Source organism: Pelodiscus sinensis, chromosome 3 (assembly GCF_049634645.1).
Source record: "Pelodiscus sinensis isolate JC-2024 chromosome 3, ASM4963464v1, whole genome shotgun sequence".
Taxonomy (NCBI): domain Eukaryota; kingdom Metazoa; phylum Chordata; order Testudines; family Trionychidae; genus Pelodiscus; species Pelodiscus sinensis.
Genome location: NC_134713.1, coordinates 94,753,386 through 94,776,685, shown reverse-complemented (window position 1 = coordinate 94,776,685; position 23,300 = coordinate 94,753,386). Strand labels below are relative to the sequence as shown.

Here is a 23,300-nt window from a genome sequence, read left to right as displayed (position 1 = left end):
AATGTGAGTGAGGCCAAACAGCAAAAATTAAGATGTTTGTACACTAATGCGAGGAGCCTAGGTAACAAAATGGAGGAACTAGAGCTATCAGTCCAGGAAATGAAACCAGATATTATAGGAATAACAGAAACATGGTAGGCCTGTTAGTTTGACATCTGTAGTATGCAAGATTTTGGAAAAAAATGTGAAGGAGAAAGTACTTAGAGATATTGAGATTAATGGCAATTGGGACAAATTACAACATGGTTTTACAAAAGATAGATCATGCCAAACCACCTGATCTCCTTTTTTGAGAAAGTAACAGGTTTTTTAGATAGGAAATGCAGTGGATCTAATTTACCTCAACTTTAGTAAGGCATTTGATACAGTAACACATGGGGAATTATTGGTTAAATTGGAAAAGATAGGGATTAATATGAAAGTTGAGAGGTGGATAAGCAACTGGTTAAAGGGGAGACTACAGCGGGTCATACTGAAAAGTGAACTGTCAGGTTGGAGGAAGGTTACTAGCGGAGTTCCTCAGGGATCAGTTTGGGGCCAATTTTATTTAATCTTTTTATTGCTGACCTTGGCACCCAAAGTGGAAGTGTCCTGATAAAATTTGCGGATGACACAAAATTGGGAGGTATTGACAATTCAGAAAAGGATCGGGATATCATACAGGAAGATCTGGATGACCTTGTAAATTGGAGTGATAGCAATAGGATGAAATTTAATAGTGAGAAGTGTAAGGTTATGCATTTAGGGATTAATAACAAGAATTTTAGTTATAAGCTGGGGACACATCAGTTGGAAGTAACGGAGGAGGAGAAGGACCTTGGAGTCCTGGTTGATTATAGGATGACTATGAGCCGCCATTGTGACATGGCGATGAAAAAGGCTAATACAGTCTTGGGATGTATTAGGCGAGGTATTTCCAGTAGGGATAAGGAGGTGGAATGAGGAGTAACGGTAGTTCGGAATAGGAAGCCTAGTCCGAACTACCTAGTTCGTGCCACGTGTAGCCGCGGGGCACGGAGTCCAAACTAGTGGACATTTAAAAATGGTGGCGCCCGGCAACATGCAAATGAAGCCCAGGAAATTCAAATCCCGGGCTTCATTTGCAACTCCGGTTGACTACAGTACCACCCTAGTTCGAACTAGGGTGGTAGTGTAGACATACCCTTGGAGTTTAGTATCCTGTTCCAGTATAGGCTGTAGTTTATTGATAATGTGTTGGACAGGTTTAAGTTGGGGGCTGTAGGTGCTGACAAGTGGTGTTCTATTGTTGGTTTTCTTGGGTCTGTCTTGAAGTAGATGGTTTCTAGGTATTCGTCTGGCTCTTTAAATTTGATTTTTTATTTCTCTGGGTGGGTAGTTGAGGTTTATAAATGCTTGGTAGAGATCATGAAGTTTTGGGTCAGTAAATGATCAGTTGCCTTTGCTAAATAGTCTTTTTAAGCTACTTGGAGGCTTACAGTACAGAGGATAAAGGGATTAATATGTATTCGATATAGTTAACACATGGAAGAGAATCCAGCTGCATGCAGTACTTTGAACTCTGATACACTTTGGAGAAAAGATAGCTAGAAGGTATTTATCCATATAATGTGAACAGCCTAATATTAAAAGGTAGTCATTACCAATTAGTGCAGGATAAAACTAATGGAACAGTGCAGGTGTATTAACTTTGAAGGGTAGGAGGAACTACATGGCTAAACACTCAGGCTGTGTCTACACTGGCCTCCCTTTCAAGTAAGAATAAATAAGAGATCCTCTGGAAAAGGCTTTATTTTCCGGAGAATCACGTCTAGACTGACGCTTTTCTCCGGCTTATCTTCAAGCCGGAAAAAAGCGGCAGCCATGTTAATGCAAATACCGCGGGGGATATTTAACTCCCCCGCGGATTTGCCTATTCCAAAGTGCTACATTAGCATCCCTTTTCCGAAAGGGAGGCCAGTGTAGACACAGCCTCAAAGTTTTATAGAAAACCCACAAGGAAGAGAATAGTAACTATAACAAATTACAGGAGAGGAAACATGATAAATATAAATCTACTTACTACCCCTAGATGAGGTGTAACGGTTAACCACTTGTCTATCTGAAAGATGTTTATAGCTTAGATATCAGTGCTCCGAATTAGTATTAGTTTGGAATTTTGCTATATGGAACTCATTATACAGTTGTTACAGGCTCTGATCCTGTAGATCATATGCATATCAGTAGCAGTTGTGTACACATTGAGAACATGCACATATTGAAGTTCAAGCAGGAGCAGAGCAATGGAACATAATAAAAAGACATCACAATGATGCCTGGAAAGTTAAAGTTCATAGCCAAGGTGCAGGAAGCTTGATCAGATTTGGTTTGACAACTGACAGTCTTTTGTTTTGTTTGTTTTGTTTTGTTTGTTTTGGTAACACATTTCTGAATACCCTGAAAAGAGAGAACTTCCACATGTGATTGCACAATACACTAGGGCTGTGTCTACATTGGCACCCTTTTCCGGAAAAGGGATGTTAATGAGACCTGTCGGAATTGCAAATGCCGTGGGGGATTTAAATATCCCCTGCGGCATTTGCATGAACATGGCTGCCGCTTTTTTCCAGCTCGGGGCTTTCCCGGAGAAAAGTACCAGTCTAGACGGGATCTTTCGGAAAATAAAGCCTTTTCCAGAAGATCCCTTATTCCTTATTTTAAGAGGAATAAGGGATCTTCCGGAAAAGGCTTTGTTTTCTGAAAGATCCCGTCTAGACTGGTGCTTTTCTCCGGCAAAGCCCCGAGCCGGAAAAAAGCAGCAGCCATGTTCATGCAAATGCAGCAGGGGATATTTAAATCCCCCACGGCATTTGCAATTCCAACTGGTCTCATTAGCATCCGGAAAAGGGTGCCAATGTAGACACAGCCAAGATGTTAATTTGTTTTTCCTTTTTAAGGCCAGAATAAATTATTAGATTATCTAGTCTGACCTTATGTAATGGCTAGTTTACTGTAGAAAAATGGCTGTATTTAATATTTTTGTATATTCAATTAATAGACAATAGCCCAAATGCTTTTAATTAAGATGAAGGCATTAAGCAGAAAAATTTAACTTCTGTTTTCTTCATTTTTTCCTCTGTTCCTTTTTCTGTTTTACAACTTTGGAGGTTTTATAATAAGATAAGAGTTTTTTAATATAACTTTCTAAATTTTGCTTCAATTGTGTATGAACGATTCACCCTCAAAGGAATGAGAGAATACTGACTCTTGGAAGCAAGGGGGTTGGTTACGGTTGGCACTGTACCCCAAGGATATACCATCTAATTGGTTCACCACTTCATCATTGGAAAGTGGACATGCACCAGCTTTTGTAAGACCTGAGCAGATTTGCCCCATAGTTCATGCAAACTCACTGGTAAAGATAAATGTCAAAATAAGCTTATTGACCAAAAAGATAGAATGTAAGTGACGTTAATTGTCAGGCAAAAAAACAGAGTACAAGCAGTCCCCGAGTTACGCGGATCTGACTTATGTCGGATCCGCAGTTACAAACGGGGATTTTCTCACCCCGGAGGACTGGAGCGGCGGGACGCCTGGTCCCGCCGCCTGCCTCCTCCGGGGTGAGAAAAGCTGCTCCCCGTCTCCCTGGTCTGCTGGGGGAGCCAGCAGACCAGGGAGACGAGGAGCAAAGCGGCGGAGGATCCGGGCCGGACCCGCGGCCGCTTCCAGATCAGCACCGCGGGTCCGGCCCGGGTCCTCCGCAGCTTTGCTCCGCGTCTCCCTGGTCTGCTGGGGGGGGACGCAGCTAGTGCCCCCCCCCCCAGCAGACCAGGGAGACGTGGAGCAAAGCCCGGGGCCTGTGGTAGAGCAGGTGGGGCGCTGCCGGTAGGTCCCGCAGCACCGCTCCTTAGCGCTACTGGACCAACCCGGCAGCACCCCAGCTGCTCTGCCCCAGGAGTCCTGATTCAGCCGCTGCTGATCAGCTTCAGCAGTGGCTGAATCAGGACGTCTGGGTCTATTTGGAAAACCATGGGAGGGTGGGCGGGCGAAGCGAGCAGCTAGGGTGCTGCTGGGTTGATCCAGTAGTGCCGAGGAGCGGCCGCGCTACTGGACCAACCCAGCAGCACCCGAGCTGCTCTGCCCTAGGCGTCCCCAAGTCAGCCACTGCTGAAACTGACCAGCGGCTGACTACAGGAAGCCCAAGGCAGAGCTGCTCTGCCCCGGGCTTCCTGGAATCAGCTGCTGATCAGTTTCAGCAGCAGCTGACTTGGGGACGCCTGGGGTTCTTAAGTTGAATCTGTATGTAAGTCGGAACTGGCGTCCAGATTCAGCCGTTGTTGAAACTGATCAGTTTCAGCAGCGGCTGAATCTGGATGCCAGTTCCGACTTACATACAGATTCAACTTAAGAACAAACCTACAGTCCCTATCTTGTACGTAACCCGGGGACTGCCTGTAGTTACAAAAATAAAATATGTATTACTTAATTTTATTAAAGATGCAGTTATACTGGGCAACAACTAGATCAAACAGTTTCGCACACCACTGACTATTGCAGTCCATAGTACGCAGATTTCACCCTTGAATTCTGAGCCAGTCCCCTCTGTTGTAATATTTAGAGCAGGAAAGGGCAATAAGAAGGCAGTGGTTGGCCAGGATTAGTCCCTGGTGGTCCACAACTACTCTATTTACCTGTGTTTCTTCAGACATGGGTAATTGCAGCTCCTGTTGGCCATGGATCACTGTTCCTGACCCATGGGAGCTGCTGGAAGTGGTGGAGACTGAGACACCATTTCCTGCAGCTTCCATTGGCTGCGAACAGTGATCCACGGCCAATGGGAGCTACAATAGCCCTTAATCTGTGGATGCACTGGTAAATGTAGCAGTGGCAGCCCACCAGCGGCTAACCCTGGTGAGCCGAATCTGCTCCATGGGCCAATATTTGATCACTGCTGCTTTAGTGTCCTTGTTGCTGCACAGTGGACCAGGAGAAAGGCAAAGCATGGGCCCTATGTTTGGTTTTTATATCCTCAGTCCATGTGCTTGGGAAGCACAAGTCCAGGCATGTCTAGGGACATTGCTGAGTTTCCAGGCAAAGTTGAGTAATCCCCCTGGATGCAGCCACAGGCAGGTGAGTCATTACACTGTAGCTCCCTTGCTGTACAATGGCTATTGACACTTCCATCCAGGTGTTGGCTCCTCTCCTTGCAGTTGCCTCTGGGGAAGCTAATATTTGTCTGCTTCCCCAATTTACAGTATATTTCAGTGATAACCATACAACATATTCATATAATTTCATATGCATCGAGGATATCCATGTACGGATTGAAAAATGGCTTTCAGCAGACCAGTCTCCTATACCTTAAAAGGCATGCTTTTATATATAACATCACAATGGTATAAAACTGGGGACTATTAGTGTCACAGATACAGAGTGTCACAAACAGTTTATCTTCTTCTCCTTTTAACAGATGCAGTCACTAGCAAGGACTCATTCTGGACACTCATTACTCTACCAAAAGTTGTATTTCTCTGTTTTACTATAATTTCAGTAAGTGCTTCTTTTGGCTTCCTGGATCCCACTATGTCACTGTTTATTTTAGAGAAGGTGAGTCCTCTTAATGTGCAAGAGATAGGACAATAACTTCAGCTATATGGAGTACTTTAATCCAAATATTTAAAATCGATGTCCTAATAAACTGTATTCTATTACATGTACTTGTCATTGACATTACGCGAGCCCGATACTGTATTCTTGATTTGTCATTCAGAGTAATTTGATTTCCACAGTGTTGTGTACTTCTTGCAGCTCCCATTAACTGCATGTGGAATTATGGGTAATCAACAGTGATAAAAATCCACCCTTACCCCTCTTTTGAAAACATGTCTCCAGTTTACAGTTCCACAAGTTCTTTCCTTAAGTTAGTCAAACTGTGACTGCAACCAGGAGTGACACATCTGAGGTAGCATGAGGGGGTCAAGTGACCCCTAAATGCCTTGGGTGGGAGAAGCAAGAAGCCAGCCAGTAGCTGGCTCGGGGGCAGAGCAAGGGTGGGAGAGGTGGGAACTGGAGTGGCAGGAGATTGTCTTGGCTCTTCCCTGGGCTGGGGGGAGTTATGTCACCAGTGGCTCCTCAAGTCACTCCTCACCAGTCACTCCTGACTTCCACTCTCACTTCCATGTACCACAGTCTATCAGATAAAATGAATAAATGCTTTGTCGGTGGCCGTGGGGTCATAGTCACTGTGACAGAATATTATCGGAGGGAAAAGCCACTTATTTGGGGGCTAACCTGTCTTGGCTCCATCTCTGCTTGTAATAACACAAAACACCTAAATTGTTTCTACAGTCTATTCTGCAGACACTATCTTAGTCACTTATTCATTAAGATAAAACTTGTTTGCGTGCTTGCATGACATGCTGAAATAAAGTGCCTGCTAACAAAATCATTAGCTACGTCATTGTATTTTCCCCATCAGGAAAATTGAAAATCAAGCATAATTGCGACTTTCAAAAGGGCAAAATGTTTCCTGATTCTTACCCATTTACTGTCTCTGGATAAGTATGGACAGATAATGCATGTTTGAGTGGCAGGAGGTTCATATGCACATGATTGAGTAAGAAGTTACAGACTTGGATGTTTCAATTGTAATAGCTGCAATTGTGGAATATTTGAATTCACGCAGTTCTTTAAATCTAGAATTGTGAATTGTTGATGCTATTGTCTTATAAAACTAAGGAAAGACAAATGACAAGTGAACAAAGCCTCCTCTACAACATTCTAGCTTCTTATTCTGTTGTTGCATCAGTGAAACCCCTTTGTTTTCCCTCCCATGTCCTGTACTGAATCTCTTTTTATATTACAGAGACAAGGTGGTTTGAGAGAAATGATCCTTCATGGGACCAACTTTTGAGTTACACAGAGCTCTTCACCAGGTCTGGGAATGGTATTCCAAGTGTATAAGTACACAGCTAAGTACAAGGTGAAATTGATTGTTTAGCATGAGAAGTTAACACACATTCTAAGGGACCATTCAAGGTAAAGCAAAATGCAGGACTATGTAGCACTTTAAAGACTAACAAGATGGTTTATTAGACGATGAGCTTTCGTGGGACAGACCCACTTCCTCAGATCAAATAGTGGAAGAAAATAGTCACAACCATATATACCAAAGGATACAATTAAAAAAAATGAACACATATGAAAAGGACAAATCACATTTCAGAACAGAAGGAGGATGCGGGGGGAGGAAGGTAAGTGTCTGTGAGTTAATGATATTAGAGGTGGAGAAAAGTAGATGTCTGTGAGCTAATGGTATTAGAGGTGATAATTGGGGAAACTATCTTTGTAATGGGTAAGGTAGTTGGGGTCTTTGTTCAATCCCCCCCCCCGGAGAGTGGCGAATTTTAGCATGAATGACGGTTCAGAGGATTCCCTTTCAAGTGCAGATGTAAAAGGTCTTTGTAGCAGAATGCAGGTAGTTAAGTCGTTGAGACAGTGTCCTTTCTGGTTGAAATGGCAAGAAATTGTTTTTTCTTTGTGATCCTGTCTGATATCTGTTTTGTGGGCATTAATCCTTTGGCAAAGTGTCTGAGACGTTTGTCCAATGTACATAGCAGACGGACACTTTCGGCACATGATAGCATAAATTATATTTCTGGATGCGCAGGAATATGTGTTCTTGATCTTATAACTCACTTGGTTAGGTCCAATAATGGTATCAGCAGAATGAAGATGTGGACAAAGCTGGCAACGGGGTTTGTTGCAAGGGAAGGTACCAGGGTTGGTATTAGTGTGGTATGTCCTGTGGTTGTTGGTAAGAATCATCTTGAGGTTAGGTGGTTGTCTATAGGAGACTATGGGTCTGTCTCCCTGAGCCTCTTGGAGTATGGTATCCTGTTCCAGTATAGGCTGTAGTTTATTGATAATGTGTTGGACAGGTTTAAGTTGGGGGTTGTAGGTGATGACAAGTGGTGTTCTATTGTTGGTTTTCTTGGTCTGTCTTGAAGTAGATTGTTTCTAGGTATTTGTCTGGCTCTTTCAATTTGCTTTTTTATTTCTCTGGGTGGGTAGTTGAGATTTATAACTACCCCCACACACACTATGCTCAGGGTTCCATGGAGGCTGTCAGCTCCCGTTTTCAGTTGTTCTTGCAGAGTCCGGCACCACTTTTAGTTAATAGGTTTTAGTCTTTGGGGGGCTCACCTCTGATGATGATCTTAGTGAGATTGGGGGGGTCATTGCAAGACCAGAAAAGGAGATTCAGGAAAGATTTTTTCAGGATGTGGTCCCTATTGAATATGGGTTATAATTGTTTAAAGAAAACCTAAATGGCTCCAGTATGGGGTGGTAGCTGACAAAGGGGGATGTAAAGACAGAATTCTTGTTTATTTTCTGTGATAGAGCAAATTCTCTTGAGCTCATTGAGAGACCTGTTCTGTGATGTGATACACTTTTCTTGTAGAGAGCTCTTATTTCATGAAGGTGGTTTTAAGTGGGTTAAGGTATATATTTCTGACTTGCGCCTTGGAGTATACTCTGTGATACACTTGAACTGCTTTAATCCAGACATCCTAGGAAGCAGGGTTTGCCAGATTAAAGATTTTGTCAGGCCAGGGAGAGAGTGAGGGGGGTGGGGTTAGGGCACTTACCTGGCACTCCACATCCCCGATTCCTAGGCACCATCTGCCACCACTATGGAAGCGGTGGGGAAATGCCTCCAGCAGAGCACATTGCTGCACTGACATTCCCCCAGCAGGAGGGAGGGGGAGCAGCAGTGTACAGAGCTGCATCCACCTCCCTCTGCCAGGGTCCGTACCATGGGTGTTCCCGAATTAGGGACACGAAGAGTACAGAGGTTATAGTGTATCTGAGGGCCGGGCTGCAGATAACAGATTTTGGGTGTGCCTGGGGTAGCTACTGGATCAATGTGAGGAAGTATGGAGACCTATGGGTTTCTTTTATACAGCTATCAGGTATGGATGTAAGTGAGCCTAGGCTTATTGGTTAGTCGAATCAACTATTCACATTTCCACCCTGGCTGCCTCTGTATATTAAAAGACAGTTCCCTCCAGCACTGTCTCCATGGGGCCACCTCCCTCCCAGCAGCATGGGAGGGCAGGATGAGGGGAAGCTGCCCCCGCTGCATCTCTGCTGCCCCTGCTGCACCTCTCAGCCTCTGCCCCTTGCACGCCCGGCTCCTACTACATTTAAACTGCAGAGACGCAGCAGGGGCAGCCGCAAGCTGATACAGCACTTTTTCTCTTAAGGACTAATCGTGTAGTTGATAAAGTGTCTATTCACTACACCAGAGCTACTCAACATGTGGCCCACAGGCCGCTTGCGGCCCATTTGTTTGCGGCCCATGGTGCGGTTTGGATTTACACAGGGCTCAACCCATGGCCTGCAGGTAGGATCCTTTGAACATGGACTCCACTGGGAACACGCTCCCAGGCGGGGTGAGCATTGAAAGTCGCAAGTGGATGGGCTGGCTGAAACAGGCAGGTACAGGGTGTTGGTGTTTCTAGCCCGAAGGAGGAGGTGCCGGGAGCACTGGGGCATTGTGGGAAGTGCTTTGTATTCATGCCCGTCAGTGTGAAAGAAGCTATTTGCATATATTTTTGCATGTTTACGCAACCACACTTAAGTTGCAGCCCTCGGCATGTGCTGTGAGTATCATTGTGGCCCCCAGGGCTTCCACAGCTGAGTAGCCCTGCACTACATTATTTGCGAATTACCTGCCTCTTAACATCCTTACTATCTGGTTCCTTCTGATATGTGAGATGCAAAAGATGGATCTTCAGGTTTTTAAGTCCTTTTTTAGAGCTGTTTTAGCATATTTGAAGCTGTATGTAGTGGACAGAGGTTCATCTTCTGGGGATGATGATTTGTTTCTTACATCTCTTTAGAAAGTAAATGGTACTGTTAAGGGTTGCTTTTTTTCCTTCATGTTGTGGAATTTCCATTTTGGTGGCAAAATTCAGTATCTTCCATTGTTGTATGCTGTTTTTTCCTAGATAGTAAAGAAACAATTGGTGACAAATATTTTTTACTGGACCAACCTGCAGAAACCTATCTGGAGATGAGGCAAAAAAACTTCAAATTACTATTTAAAAACATGACCCGCAATCCAACATAAAAATCAAAAAATGGAACCAACTACAACTCCATAACTCACAGAACTTTGCTTCTGAGTTAAACCATGGCAATAGAACATGTCATGTAGCATTTATATGGCAACCCAACATCATAAATTGTCAGAGTACCCCCAACTGCAGCTGAATTATCTGTACTTTACAAGGGATTGGACTTCTGCTTCTCCTCTATCGATCCTCCCATGTGGAAAATAAGAAGAATTGTTTTACGGACATTGCATCCAAGTATGCTTTCAGAACAATGACAACAATGACAACCAATGAACTACCATATCTCCATCCACAGTCATAAGACAAAAAGTATCATCACAGTGGACAAAACCACGATTGCTTCAGGAAGAAAAAAAGTGAAATCCTTAACATCATATCCTACACCATCTTTCCACTGCCAAGATAAGCCCCTTTCTAGAACAGGCCCCGGCTGTCCGCCCTGTTGCCACAGCTGGCTGCTGAAGTGGTGCCCCCATCACTCAGCCTCAGTCACTTCCCTCCACCCCCATCCTTCCACCAAGCCACCTCAGATGACCCCGCCTGCTGGAGCAGCTACCTGCTGCACCACTCACTTTCCACAGGAAGATGACAGCTGCTGCATATCTTTACAAATAGGTGTGCGGGCAAAGAATTTTTTGTGCATGGCCATACAGGCAAGCACCTTAGTGGGAACTATGGTCTTCAGATGCTACACAGGTAAGTAGGCGTTCAGGTAGGCTGATCTTCTTATATCAGGTCTTCTTTGTGTAATCCTGGGTGGGTGTATGTGAATGTTATTTTGGTTGGATATTCTTTCAGGTGAGTGTGAGCAATGAAATAGGAGATGGAATCACAATGGGCACTGGCTGCCTCTCATAGGAACAGTAATTACTTGGCTGCCTCCAGCACAGATCGCACCTCAGGGGCATGCTGCTCAGTGTTAAACACCTTCTTGTTTCCAGGCAGCTTAGAGGGTCAGATTACCTTTCTCTTTCCCAGCTTTGCTAGAAAGGGTGCCATACTGGATAACAAGAAGGATGCCAAATGTGAAGGAATAATAACAATTCTATAAATCCAAGGATACGAACTGAGGGGAAAATTGTAAAACTGAAGAACTTCCTACATCACTTGTAGAAACCATCCTCAAACCCTTACCATCCTAAGCTTCTTCCAGAGTATAAGAGACTTCCTATAGAAACTCTGTGACATTAACAACCATAATTGCCACCATAAATATCACCTCTTTATACCTATATCGCTCACAATGACAGCATTATTGCCTACCTCAGTTATCTACAAGTCAATTAGCAATTATCCCTTATCCACCCCAAACCCATCACCAAACTTCTCCATTCCATTCTCACCTGTAATAATTTTACATTCAACAACAATTTGCTCAAACCATGGAAACAATCATGGGTACTAAGATGGCTCCCCAGTATGCCAACCTCTTCATGTGCTACCTGGAGGAAGAATTTCTGGACAAATGCACCATGAAATCAATGATATAAGAGAGATACAGGGATCACATTTTCATCTTCTCAACAGACAACCTAAACTCCCTCAGAAACTTTTCCCACAACTTTAAGAAACTACCACCCGTCCACCAGACTCCCTGTAGTACATTCTCTGATCAGCATCAACTTGCTGGACACCATAATCAGTATCAACAATGGATCCCTACAGAAAACTGTGCACAAAAAACTCACAGATCACCATACTTGACTTCATAGATCCAGTACCTGTCTCAACCACCCCGAAAATGTATTATCTCACATCTAGGTACTCAGATACCACAGAATATCCTGTGAGGCGAGAGCCTAGGATACATATCTTACCACACCCAAAACTGTCTTCACCAAACAAGGAAAATCCACCAAAGACATAGATTGCATCAGGAAACTGGCCACCCAAAGACCCTGAGAGAACCTTTAAACAGTCTTTGAACAATCCTAGGTGTCACCTGTCATCCCATACAGTAACCCATACAGTGTATCATTAAATACAATCCATATTCAGTGGGGACCCCATCTTTCCTGAATCCCCTCTTTTGTCCTTGAAAAGTACCTCATCTCTCCAAGTTCATCATCAGAAATAAGCTACCCACAGACCACAACCCACCGACTCCAAATGGCACCAGATCCTGCTATAACAACAGAAGCAAAGCTTGAAGACTCCTCTTTATGATGACAATGATCTATACTGTACCCCCAACAATGAACCCTTCAGGATCCACGTTACATATGCCTATCATAACATGTGGTGTACCTCATCCAGTGCATTATATTCCCCAATAACAACCAATCATTATTCTCTCAAATGAACTCATAAAAAATGATGAAAGACAAAACAAGCATCTCAACAGTGGGTGAACACCTTTCACAAAACAATCACTTTATATCTGACTTGTCAGTCCTCCTCCCCAAAGGAAATCTTCAAAAGAGAAGCCTGGGAGATATACTCATAACTTTGCAGGACACTAAAACTATGGATTTATTAAAAGCATGGGATTTTAGGTTCATTATAACAATCTCTAACCCACAACATCCCACCCCTTTGTCCTATGAGCAGGGTGTTAATGAGCCACTTCACCTTGAATAGTCCATTAAAATATATATGCTAACTATGATCATGTCACAGATGTCACTGAATCCATGACTTCCATTGACCTCCATGACATTTTCTGCCTCCAGGCTAGGGCTCCCAGCCAGGTTCCCCTTCCTGCAGCTCTGAGACCCCACACTGGTCAGGCACCCTGCAACTGCATAGGTGATGGGCCAAGGGGTTCTGGTGCACTGCAGCATTCTCTGGCTTGCAGCGGTTTCCATTAGAGACAGGGTTTACAAATTTGGTTCAATGGCTCTTAACATCTTCTCTGTACAAATTGTTCCAGAAGCCCTGTGACTTGTCCATGACTTGTACTAAAAATATCCATGATAAAAACTGTGTCTTACATATGCTGAACAATCTGTTTTACCTTGTATTTATCTGTGATACTTTGAGAACCCTTCCATGATCTGGAGAAGAGCGCTGTATAATGCAAAAGATTGTCTCTTTCATTAACAGAAGTTGGTTCAATAAAAGATATTATCTCACCTGTCTTGTCTCTCTAATATCCTGCAACTAACATAGCTGCAATAACAGAAGTTTTTTAAATGACTTTAAAAAAATCAAATAATTACTTTTTTCCAGTTTAAAAGCCATCTTAAAGTAAGTCATACTGTAAAACAAATGTCCCTGGTAGGAAGGCAAAAATGTGGTGTGTGGTATTCTACTAAAACTAAAAATTGGAGGAGATGTAAATACTGCAGTCATTTATACTGATCTTTGAGTTATAGATTCCAAACAGCCCAGATTCTGAGCTGTTAAAATGTAGCATTTGGATTGGGGTGGGGGATAAATCTCTGTCTCATTTTGAGATTAGACTTGAACTGTGCATGTCTGTAGAGGGATGGAACCTGGTGAATTGAAGAGATTTGGGGTAAGGAGAATATCAAAACTACTGCTGATATGCAAGTATTGAAAAATATATTTAATAAGAAGCTAAAATTTATACGTTTCAGCCTCTTAGCCTAAAATGTTATTTTTATCATTCTGTGCTGCTTTAAAAAACATTTATTTTACAGTTCAAATTACCAGCTGGTTATGTGGGTTTAGTATTTCTAGCATTGGCTCTTTCCTACTCCCTGTCTTCACCGTTATTTGGTCTTCTAAGTGATTCAATGCCAGTGAGTACAAACTTTTATTGCTTGTATAATGTCATAAGCACATGACTAGTTTAAATATGCCAAGTAAAGAAGCAGAAAAATCTCTTTTCTGAAGTCATAGATTCTGCAAAGGAATTCATCAATACAAACAGTAAAGATAATGAGCAACTGTGTACAAATTGTAGCCAATATACAGCCAGGCTGCATCTAGACTGACAAGTTTTTCCGCAAAAGCAGCCACTTTTATGGAAAAACTTGCCAGCTGTCTACACTGGCCGCTTGAATTTGCGCAAGAACACTGACGATTTTATGTAAGATTGTCAGTGTTCTTGAGCAAATGCTATGCTGCTCCCGCTCAGGAAAAAGCCCTTTTGCGCAAATGCTTTTGCGCAAGATGGCCAGTGTAAACAGCTAAAAACTGTTTTGCGCAAAAAAGCCCCGATGGCAAAAATGGCGATCGGGGCTTTCTTGCGCAAAACCGCGTCTAGATTGGCATGGACACTTTTCCGCAAAAAGTGCTTTTGCGCAAAAGCGTCCGTGCCAATCTAGACACTCTTTTCCGCAAATGCTTTTAACGGAAAAACTTTTCCGTTAAAAGCATTTGCGGAAAATCATGCCAGTCTAGACTTAGCCCCAGATTTTAGATGGGGAAAACGCCTAATATGCTGCTTATTTGAAAAGAATCAATACTCCAGGTGTTGGAATATGGAATTTGGAGGACAGAGGGTGTGGGGTGGTGAATAAGCTACCAGGAAATATTTTTATTTTTTTAACCTGTCTGGACAAATGTGCTGGCCAGCCATATACTCTAACTAACAAGTCCACTATCTATTATACATTTTGAAGAATGAATTTGTTTGTGCAAAATAAAGTCATACTTTGCAATTACCTACAGATACCAAATTTTGCATAAACAATCCTGCCTCTTAAATTAGCTGAATGCATTACTTTTGACACCAGAATATGCTGGGTAAAAGATTTAAATAATTATTTTTGTTTGTCATTGGAAAAAAGTTATGATGATTATGATTAAAGTTCGTAAAAATATTTGCTAACAAAACTAAAATCAAGTTGCCCACTCAATTGTCGTTTTAGTGCACAGAACATTTTTATAGTTATAAATCACAAAAAAATTCGAATTGGTTACAGAAAGAGTAATGGAAGCTTTGAGTTTCTGATTCAAATTCACTATGGCTACGTATACACTGGCCCCTTTTTCGAAAGGGGCATGCTAATTTTCAACTTCAGAATAGGGAAATCCGCGGGGGATTTAAATATCCCCCGCGGGATTTAAATAAAGATGTCCGCCGCTTTTTTTCCGGCTTGTAGATAAGCCGGAAAAGAGCGTCTAGACTGGCCCGATCCTCCGGAATAAAGCCCTATTCCGGAGGATCGGGCCAGTCTAGACGCTCTTTTCCGGCTTATCTACAAGCCGGAAAAAAAGCGGCGGACATCTTTATTTAAATCCCGCGGGGGATATTTAAATCCCCCGCGGATTTCCCTATTCTGAAGTTGAAAATTAGCATGCCCCTTTCGAAAAAGCGGCCAGTGTGGACGTAGCCTATGTATTGTAATTATTCAATAAAATGAATAATATCTGAAGTTGAAATCCTACAGATTTAAAACTATTCTTTAACTTCCCATTTGCTTGCACATTAATAAACATTCTGTTACACATATTCAATTCCTTGAACTTTCCTATAAGTGTAATCTATGAAAAATGACTTTGCCCAGTCAGTGACGGGATTCACCTGCTAACAGGAGTATATTTCAAATGATCTCAGTGTATATGCCTGTGCTAGGAGGCTATGGTGCCTTTTGCCTTTTGGAGATCTTTGTTCAAGCTTTATCTGATCATAAGTGCAAATGTCTACCTATTTTTATTGGCATAGTATGTGTCACTTTTCTGCTACACAGTTGGCTGTGGCAAAAGACAATAGAAAAAGCAGTGACCTTGAACGTCCAAAATCGGGTGCATTGTCAATACTGTATGGCAGCAAGCACTTGAAAGAAGTGGAGGTTGTTGATGTTGCACCAGCATCACATGCAAGCTTTTTAAAAAACATACTGCTGAAAAGTGGGCCCTGAATCATTCTGCTGGTGAAAACCAAGCTTTGGGCCCCTGGTAGCAAGAGGTTCACAGGTACTTGACATACCCTCATTCACTGATTTGTCATCTGATGGTTACCTGATGCAATGCCCACAGTAGGCATTACTTGCCAGGGAGTGGTCACGATCTAGAAAATGTACTGATCTGTACCTCTCCCATACATCCACCCAGGGAGCATCCCCCTGGCCTAATCTCTGTTACTGCAGGTTGTCCATCTAAGTTGTGGAACTTCAGCTACATGAATAATGTAGCTGAAGTCAACATACTTATATCTGCTTACCACAAACTATACTAGCTACATTAGACACGATAAATCAACCCTTGCTGGATTGATTGCTGCCCATTGAGCCAGTGGGTACTGAAGACATGACCTCCGAATGTAAAGGAGTTTTTCCTATGGCCACTTTTAAAAGCTTCATTGGGAGAGTAATGTAATCCAGTTGAATTCACCTCTACTTGTCATAACTGCTGAATCTTGTTACACTGGGAATAGGAGATACCGTGGAGCATGACATGCTGAGTGGCAAATGTTAAGTGCAAGAATTTGTAGAGAATATTGGCTTTCTCCAGAAAATTATTATTATAAATCCTACTCCCCACTTTCACCCCCAAGCAACTTGAGATGCTTCTGAAGAAAGGAAAAAGTATTTGAATGAGTCCAAATATCCTTTTCTTGGTGGGTTTGAGGTGTTCAGAAGCGTCTTAACCAAATAATGTTTGTGTATGTGATAGTTTGGCAGGTAAGAGTTTGGTTGAGTATGGATTTCTTCAGACTTCTGATTTCTCTTTCACAGCACCTCAGGAAATGGTTTTTGGTCTTTGGAGGCTTACTGACAGCACTGTCCTTATTTCTGTTAGGACCTGCTCCCATCTTGCACATTAAAAGGTACAGTTCACTGCCTTTTATCTCTACCTAATAAATACTTATCAATTGAGCCTATTTAGAGTTGTATCTAATCACTGCAGTGTGTGGGGGGCCTGTAGAATAATAAAGTTTCTTATTACTGGTTAGTTTTCCATGACCAACAGTTGGGAGAACGAAGTGGTTTATTTTGCTACCAAGAATGAACAATGGCTACGATTTCACTAATGCAAGGAATCCTACTCAGAGAGCCATCTTGATGTAATATTTAAAAGAAGATAGGTACTGTGGTTTTTTAAATCTCAATATAGCGGGGTGAAGTAAATATTGTAACCCACATTTGGTGCTTATCTCAACTAGCTATACTGAAATAAAAAAAACTACAGTGCTATATTTATGATCTTCAAAAGATTCTCAATGGAAAATCATTGCAAAAAATGTGAAGGCCACCTGTGCTCCATTTTAAAGCCACCTGTCCTACTCCTGTTGTATTCAAGTGATATACTCTGTTACATATATGAAACAATACTTGCGGAAAGAGTTGCCAAGGTGTGGAGCTGAGTTACATTTTTTCTATCTTTTGAAGAAGACAACAAAATTCAGACATTTGTGAGGAAGAGTGAGTTGAGGAAAAAGATCAGAAAACTGGCTAAGTAGGCTTTTCCCCTCCTTTATCTTTACATAGATATAACTGTGGATTGCAGAATCTTTAGTGTTGTGAAACAAAGACCATATCTTGTATTTACCAATCCCAGGATGAATGTGCAGATTCATCAATTGGTAAAACCTTTCTCCATTTATAAACTGATCTCCTCACAGAAGGAAATAATAGATGCAACAAATATGAAATCACAGAATTTTCATTTTTCACAAAGTACATTTTTCAGACTTGAGCAGCATTCTTAAGAAATTTCTTCTGCCAAAACATGCAGGGTTATTTCCTAGATTATTTAAAACTAATATTATGGCTAATGATGTTTTTGAAAGAAAAACTAATCTCTGAATCCCAGAGAGCTGTTGTAAAAGTCCTAAATAATAAAAGTAAGGGTTTTTGAAAGGAATGGTATACAACATGTTTAAATGCTTATTTTGCAGCAAACTCTGGATGTTTGTCCTACTGCTGGTTTTACATGGTTTTTCCACTGGGATGATTTCTGTTTCACTGTTTCCGGAGATACTCAGTTGTGCTTAGTAAGTAATTCTATCTGTTGCATCAATACTAATACTGTGAAGCTCTGCAAACAATTTCCAGACACCATTTCATTCTCCAATAAGAGAAGAAAAGTAATAAATTGTTGAGCTGAGCCTGAGATGTTGGGCAAAACTTTTGAAAAAGTGATTTAGGCTCTTCTCAAATGGCTTTCTTGCTTAAAAAAAAAGAAAGAGAATAGGTATTCTACATCACTAAAGCATTTCTGAATTTTACCTATTGGTAAGGGGGTGTGACAACCTCATTATGGTAAAGGGGCCACAAGACTAGTATAAATATTTATTTAGAGGGCTCTTATGTCAAGTCACTGGAAGGATTAATAGACAGCAAATTCCATTAGCTCTCTGGGAGACATTACAGCAACAGTTCTATAAACAGGGATCATACAGTTTCCCAACTTTCGTACACTTGGCCATAATGAGCTGAGGTCTTCTTGGTTCTATGTTATGCAAAGTGTGTTTCTCCTTGGAACCAAGGACTCCCCATCTTTTTCCAGACCCATCTGTCAGCTTTCCTTCTCCTGTACCCTATCACAAGACTGACTATGTTATGATAGGGATATCCAGTTATCACACTGTTAAAGGTGGTGATTCTGTAGTGCTGGGAATCCCAGTCAGCATTGTCCTTATCTTCCTTTACTTAAAGAGATGGTGCCAGATGGTTTAATAGGCAAGACATGCGGCACAAAGCTATGTGTCTTCTGTGCAGAGAAGCTTCTCTGCGCTGCAATGGATGCATTCATGTATATGTTAAAGTAGTTTATATTTCCTGGGGAGGGCTGGGAAATGGGATATTCCCCACTCTCCAGGCACGGAGCTCTTTAAAAGGTAACTTGTGTACCTAGTGGAACTAACCTGACTATCTTTCTTTAGTGAGAATGGATTCGAGCAGGGGTTAAGTGTGTTAGGACTGGTGTCTGGGCTCCGTGGTGCAATGTGGTCAGTTGGGTAGGTACACAATCATTCCTTATTAACTTCTGGTGTTTTGGTTGTTCTGTAACCCTAAGGTTGCTGGGCTGTGTAAGTGTGTGTAAAAAAGCTGGATTGCCCAGTAGCGGCCCCTGCAGGACAAGTATGACTCTTCAGTGTCCTATTCTTCATATTCTTTGCTCTCGGGACTCCTTAAGAATGCCATACACCGCAAAGGTATTACATGAAATTCCCCTGCTAGGGTTCTACTTTATAAAGTCCAAAGACATTTGAAATAAAGTGTCTTCTGCCCAGACTCAAAATAAACCCTCCGTGGCCTTCAGTCTCTCTCCCCAAAGTTTCAGGGGTTACATAACACTCTTTCTTGGGGGTGGGTCGGGAGGGGCCGTTTCCAAGCTCCCAGTAGCTTTCTTCAAGGGCCCTTTCAGCTGCTCCATGAATTGAGAGAGATACACACACATGGGTGGCCCTTCTACATCTTTTGGTGTCTCTTCTTAAGTCTGGGCAACAGAGAATCAGTCACAGGTGCACTGGATTCTGCTCCCTCTTCGTGGAGCCAGTCTCCCAGTCACAGTCACGTAACTTTTACCTCTGTCACTGTATTAACCTTGTATCAAAGGCTCATTACTAAACTACTGCCAGGTGTGTATGTGCTGCAGTGACTCAAAATGTGCAGGGAAAGGATAACAGGATAGGTCTGAACCCATCTTCCTTGAGATGGGGAGTGTCTTTCACATCAGGAAATAATTGTTGGTGACAAAGTCTTGGGGAGCCTGCACTTCCCCTGCACGTGGTTACTACTTGACTATTTAAACTAGGACACATCAAGAATTTTAAGACCATGACACCAAACCTTCCAATAGTACAAGGAAGGACTAGATAGGTCCAGAACATTCTAGAGGGATTGTGAAAAATGAATCCACACGTGGAATGCCTGAAACATTTTACTCCAAACATTCTATTTTCCTTTTTTTCACTAATGAGAAAAGCAACACCCTGAGCCTGGCATCCCCTACATCTAGGACCCCATAAATCTGGCCCTGTGTGCATTTGGAGACAGAGGAGTAGTCCCAGAGCTTCTCATTCAGTTGCTGTGAGTGAGTGAATGGGAGTTGGGGGGGACCTGAGGTATGGCACAGCCAATGCGCTGCTCACCTTGTTTGAGTGTTAGCAGCACACAGGCAAAAGCAGCTCAAACCATTGCTCTGGGCTGCATTTTTCAGGGTGTTAGTCTGCCCTGTTTTATCGTCATATTGGCAGCTGATGGTATGTAATTGAACAAGAGTGGGATGCTGTCTGCAAAGTGACTGAAATGCTGCTGGCACAGCGGAGAGCAAAGCTGGGCACATGACAGCAGCCTGGTGGATCTAGTAAAGATATGTCCAGTGCAAGGTCCACCTGTCCTAGCCCTCTCCTGTTCTAAATGTGTCTTTAGGTTGTGTAAACTGAAGTAGCCTTTTATAAGAAGTGAATTGTAAGCAAACAATAATGTGCAGTAGCACATTGAAAGAGACCATGTACCATGCTTTCAAAATAGTTGAGCACTCACTATTCACATTGAAATCAATGGACTTTGCAAGCTGATGAACATCTCAGAAAACCAGGCACCTGGTAGAAGCAGTGTAACTTGGAACACAAGGCTTCACTCCTGCATTGAGTGCTAGCACAGACCTGGACATGGTGCCATACTAGAATATAAGAACAGCCATACTGGGTCAGATCAAATGCCCTTCTAGCCCAATATTCTGTCTTCTGACAGTGGCCAATGCCAGGTGCCCATGAGGGAATGACCAGAACAGATAATCATCAGGTGATCCATCCTCTGTCACCCATTCCCTGACAAACAAAAGCTAGGGACACCATCTCTGCCCATCCTGGCTAATAGCCTCTGAGGGACATATCCTCCATTAATTTATCTAGCCCTTTTTTTTAACCTTGTTGTAGTCTTGACCATCATAAAAGAGCTAAATAAATTCATGGGATTCCATTTAAATCAGTGGGATTATGCAGTGCATGGGCATTGGCAGTGCTCGACAAACTGCTGCGAGACCTACTCGCCAGCCCCGCACATGCGCCAAACCGGCATGTGCGCAGTGCTGGTGAATGGGGCGCATAGAGTGACCGGCTGAAATCTACTCGCCATGGGCATTTGTCATGGTTTGTCGAGCCCTGGGCATTGGTGTCAACAGGACACAAGTCTTAGAACAGGTTAGTGTATATTCTGAAAAGCTCTTTACCCCTCCCCCCTCACTTCACAAAAGGTGTTTGGTACATGAGTCATAGATTTGAAACTTGTCATCTCAACATCTTGTACTAAAGAGTCTCTCTCTTAGCTGTAGCTGTTCTAATCTGTTCTTTTTTGAGGCACCCATACTTCTTCTTTTTCATATATTTAGAGCTTTTATAGGACCAACATTAGGTGGATTCCTATATGAGAAGGTGGGGTTTGAATGGGCTGCAGCCATACAAGGAGGATGGTCATTATTAAGTGTAAGTAAGCTATACTTGCTCTTATTGCAGACTGCAATTGTAAAATATTGCACAGCTATGACAACTGAAATAATTGATGGCTGTTTCTTTAAAGGCACTAGCTATTGGAATATTCTATATCAGAGAGACCTTACAAAGAAAAAGGTACTGTGAGATTTTTATTTTTTAATTCATTTCAAACCATATATAAAGGTTTTCATTTAGGAAAACACAAAATCAACTTAATAATAAAAGAGACTTTAAACACTTCTGGGGGCACAGAATACACTTTTTGTTTGGTTTATTTTGCTTGTTTGTCTTTGCTAAATAATGCTAATATTATGTATGCAAAATGTACCCAGAAGTTCTGTTATACTTCGCTTTTTTTCTTCTTTTCCTTTTCCTCCACCCAAACAGATCCAGCCTGCAGACTCCACCAGGCACAAATGAAGAAAGAGCTCACCTTTTGGCCAGTGAGACATAGTCAGAAAAATGTATAGATCACTATCCATTTTTTGTAGTTAAGTTAGTGATGAGAAGAGCTGACTTCACATGCATGCACGTGGTTGTACGAAAACATACTGCTGCATAATTCGAAAGCTGAGGAGGAGATCTTCCTATAATGCATAATGAATTATGGTTTATTTGTGATTGTAATACATTACATCATGTCTGTCCTGAAACTTGGATATTAAATATTGAATGCTTTCTTTTGGATGTTCTTGTTGTACATTGGTTGAACTGTTAAATATCATATATCTAACTGCTTATCTGTGTTCATTGTACAGTGCCCTGAAGAGCAATTTTGCCCACTGTGAAAGAATTTTATTCAAGGATGCTCTGCTTTTGTATCTTCTGGGAACTGTCCTATATAGTCTGCCACTACCATATTTTTCTATTTAAAAGGAAGATAAAATAGTTAAATAGGAAGTTAGAATATCATAACTGATAATGTAAGATGTTCAAAGGGAATTTGAAATAATGAAGCAGTAAGTGTAATGCCCTGTTAAATAAAACCAAATAACTTATTTCTAAGCTGAGTGAATTTCAACCTTAGAAATAAGTTGGAAAGTCAGCCATATGAGATTGCTGACTTTCTTTGCACCATCACCTGTAATTTCTCATGTCCTCCTAATAAACACTGGAGTGGGAAGGAAAGGCTACAGTGGGAAGGATGAATTTACACAGTGGGCTATTTTCAAGAAGTACAGTATTGTACTTATTTAGCCAAGGACTGAATATGGTTCATGATAGAAATGGAGTTGGGTGAACTTAGCATCTGTATTACTGTTGAATGCCAGTTGGACCTTTGCAATTATAGCAGGACTTATTTCTTCAACATATAAAATGTACATGCAAGATTTCTGTCTGAAAAAGCTCAGAGCACTCTGCTATCCCTGTAAAGTGACATAGCTTGCATCAGGAGCACCTAGTGAGCTTGACTTGTTGAGAGTGGCCAGAGGCACTTGAATGATAAACCCCAAACACAGCTTTCCCCAAAGTCTTGAAGAAACAGATGGACTCTGAAAGCAATGAGGAGTGAGTTCCAAACCAAGTGGCTTTTGTTGAGATCAGCCTGCTAGCAGCATTTTTGCTGTCTATCAAGAGAATTTTAAGCACTTCGGCTGACCACAACCATTGAAATATTCAACTAAGAGAGGTGGTCCTTTCTCTTGGCTGAGTTTTTGTATTATAGAAGCAGGTTCCTCCCTCTCTTTAGGAGAGATTTGGGCATCTTTATTTGAGAGGAGGGTGAGAGGACAAAAGAGTGAGTTGTGATAGTTTTTCTAGTTTATGCTCTGAGGACTTCTAGGGACATGGACATCCTGATCTCCGGGGCCAAGTTCTGATGGCACCTTCTCAATATGAGACTCCCTGTCCCCAGCTGTCTTATCAACATGCAGCAATAATTAAACTATGTTTTCACTTGG

General features: G+C 42.1%; 1 protein-coding gene across 1 annotated transcript in view; it reads left to right on the top strand.

The window, feature by feature from the left end:
* Nucleotides 1-22,474, top strand: part of LOC102447636 (MFS-type transporter SLC18B1) — a 43,367-nt gene extending 20,893 nt beyond the window's left edge. Inside the window, exons 7-14 of the mRNA XM_006136257.4 lie at nt 5,429-5,565; nt 13,709-13,810; nt 16,694-16,785; nt 17,857-17,952; nt 18,844-18,918; nt 21,297-21,390; nt 21,485-21,534; nt 21,787-22,474. Of these exons, the coding sequence (XP_006136319.2) occupies nt 5,429-5,565; nt 13,709-13,810; nt 16,694-16,785; nt 17,857-17,952; nt 18,844-18,918; nt 21,297-21,390; nt 21,485-21,534; nt 21,787-21,853 (713 nt within the window). The 3' untranslated portion in view covers nt 21,854-22,474. The remainder of the gene's footprint in view (nt 1-5,428; nt 5,566-13,708; nt 13,811-16,693; nt 16,786-17,856; nt 17,953-18,843; nt 18,919-21,296; nt 21,391-21,484; nt 21,535-21,786) is intronic.
* Nucleotides 22,475-23,300: the final 826 nt, after the last annotated feature.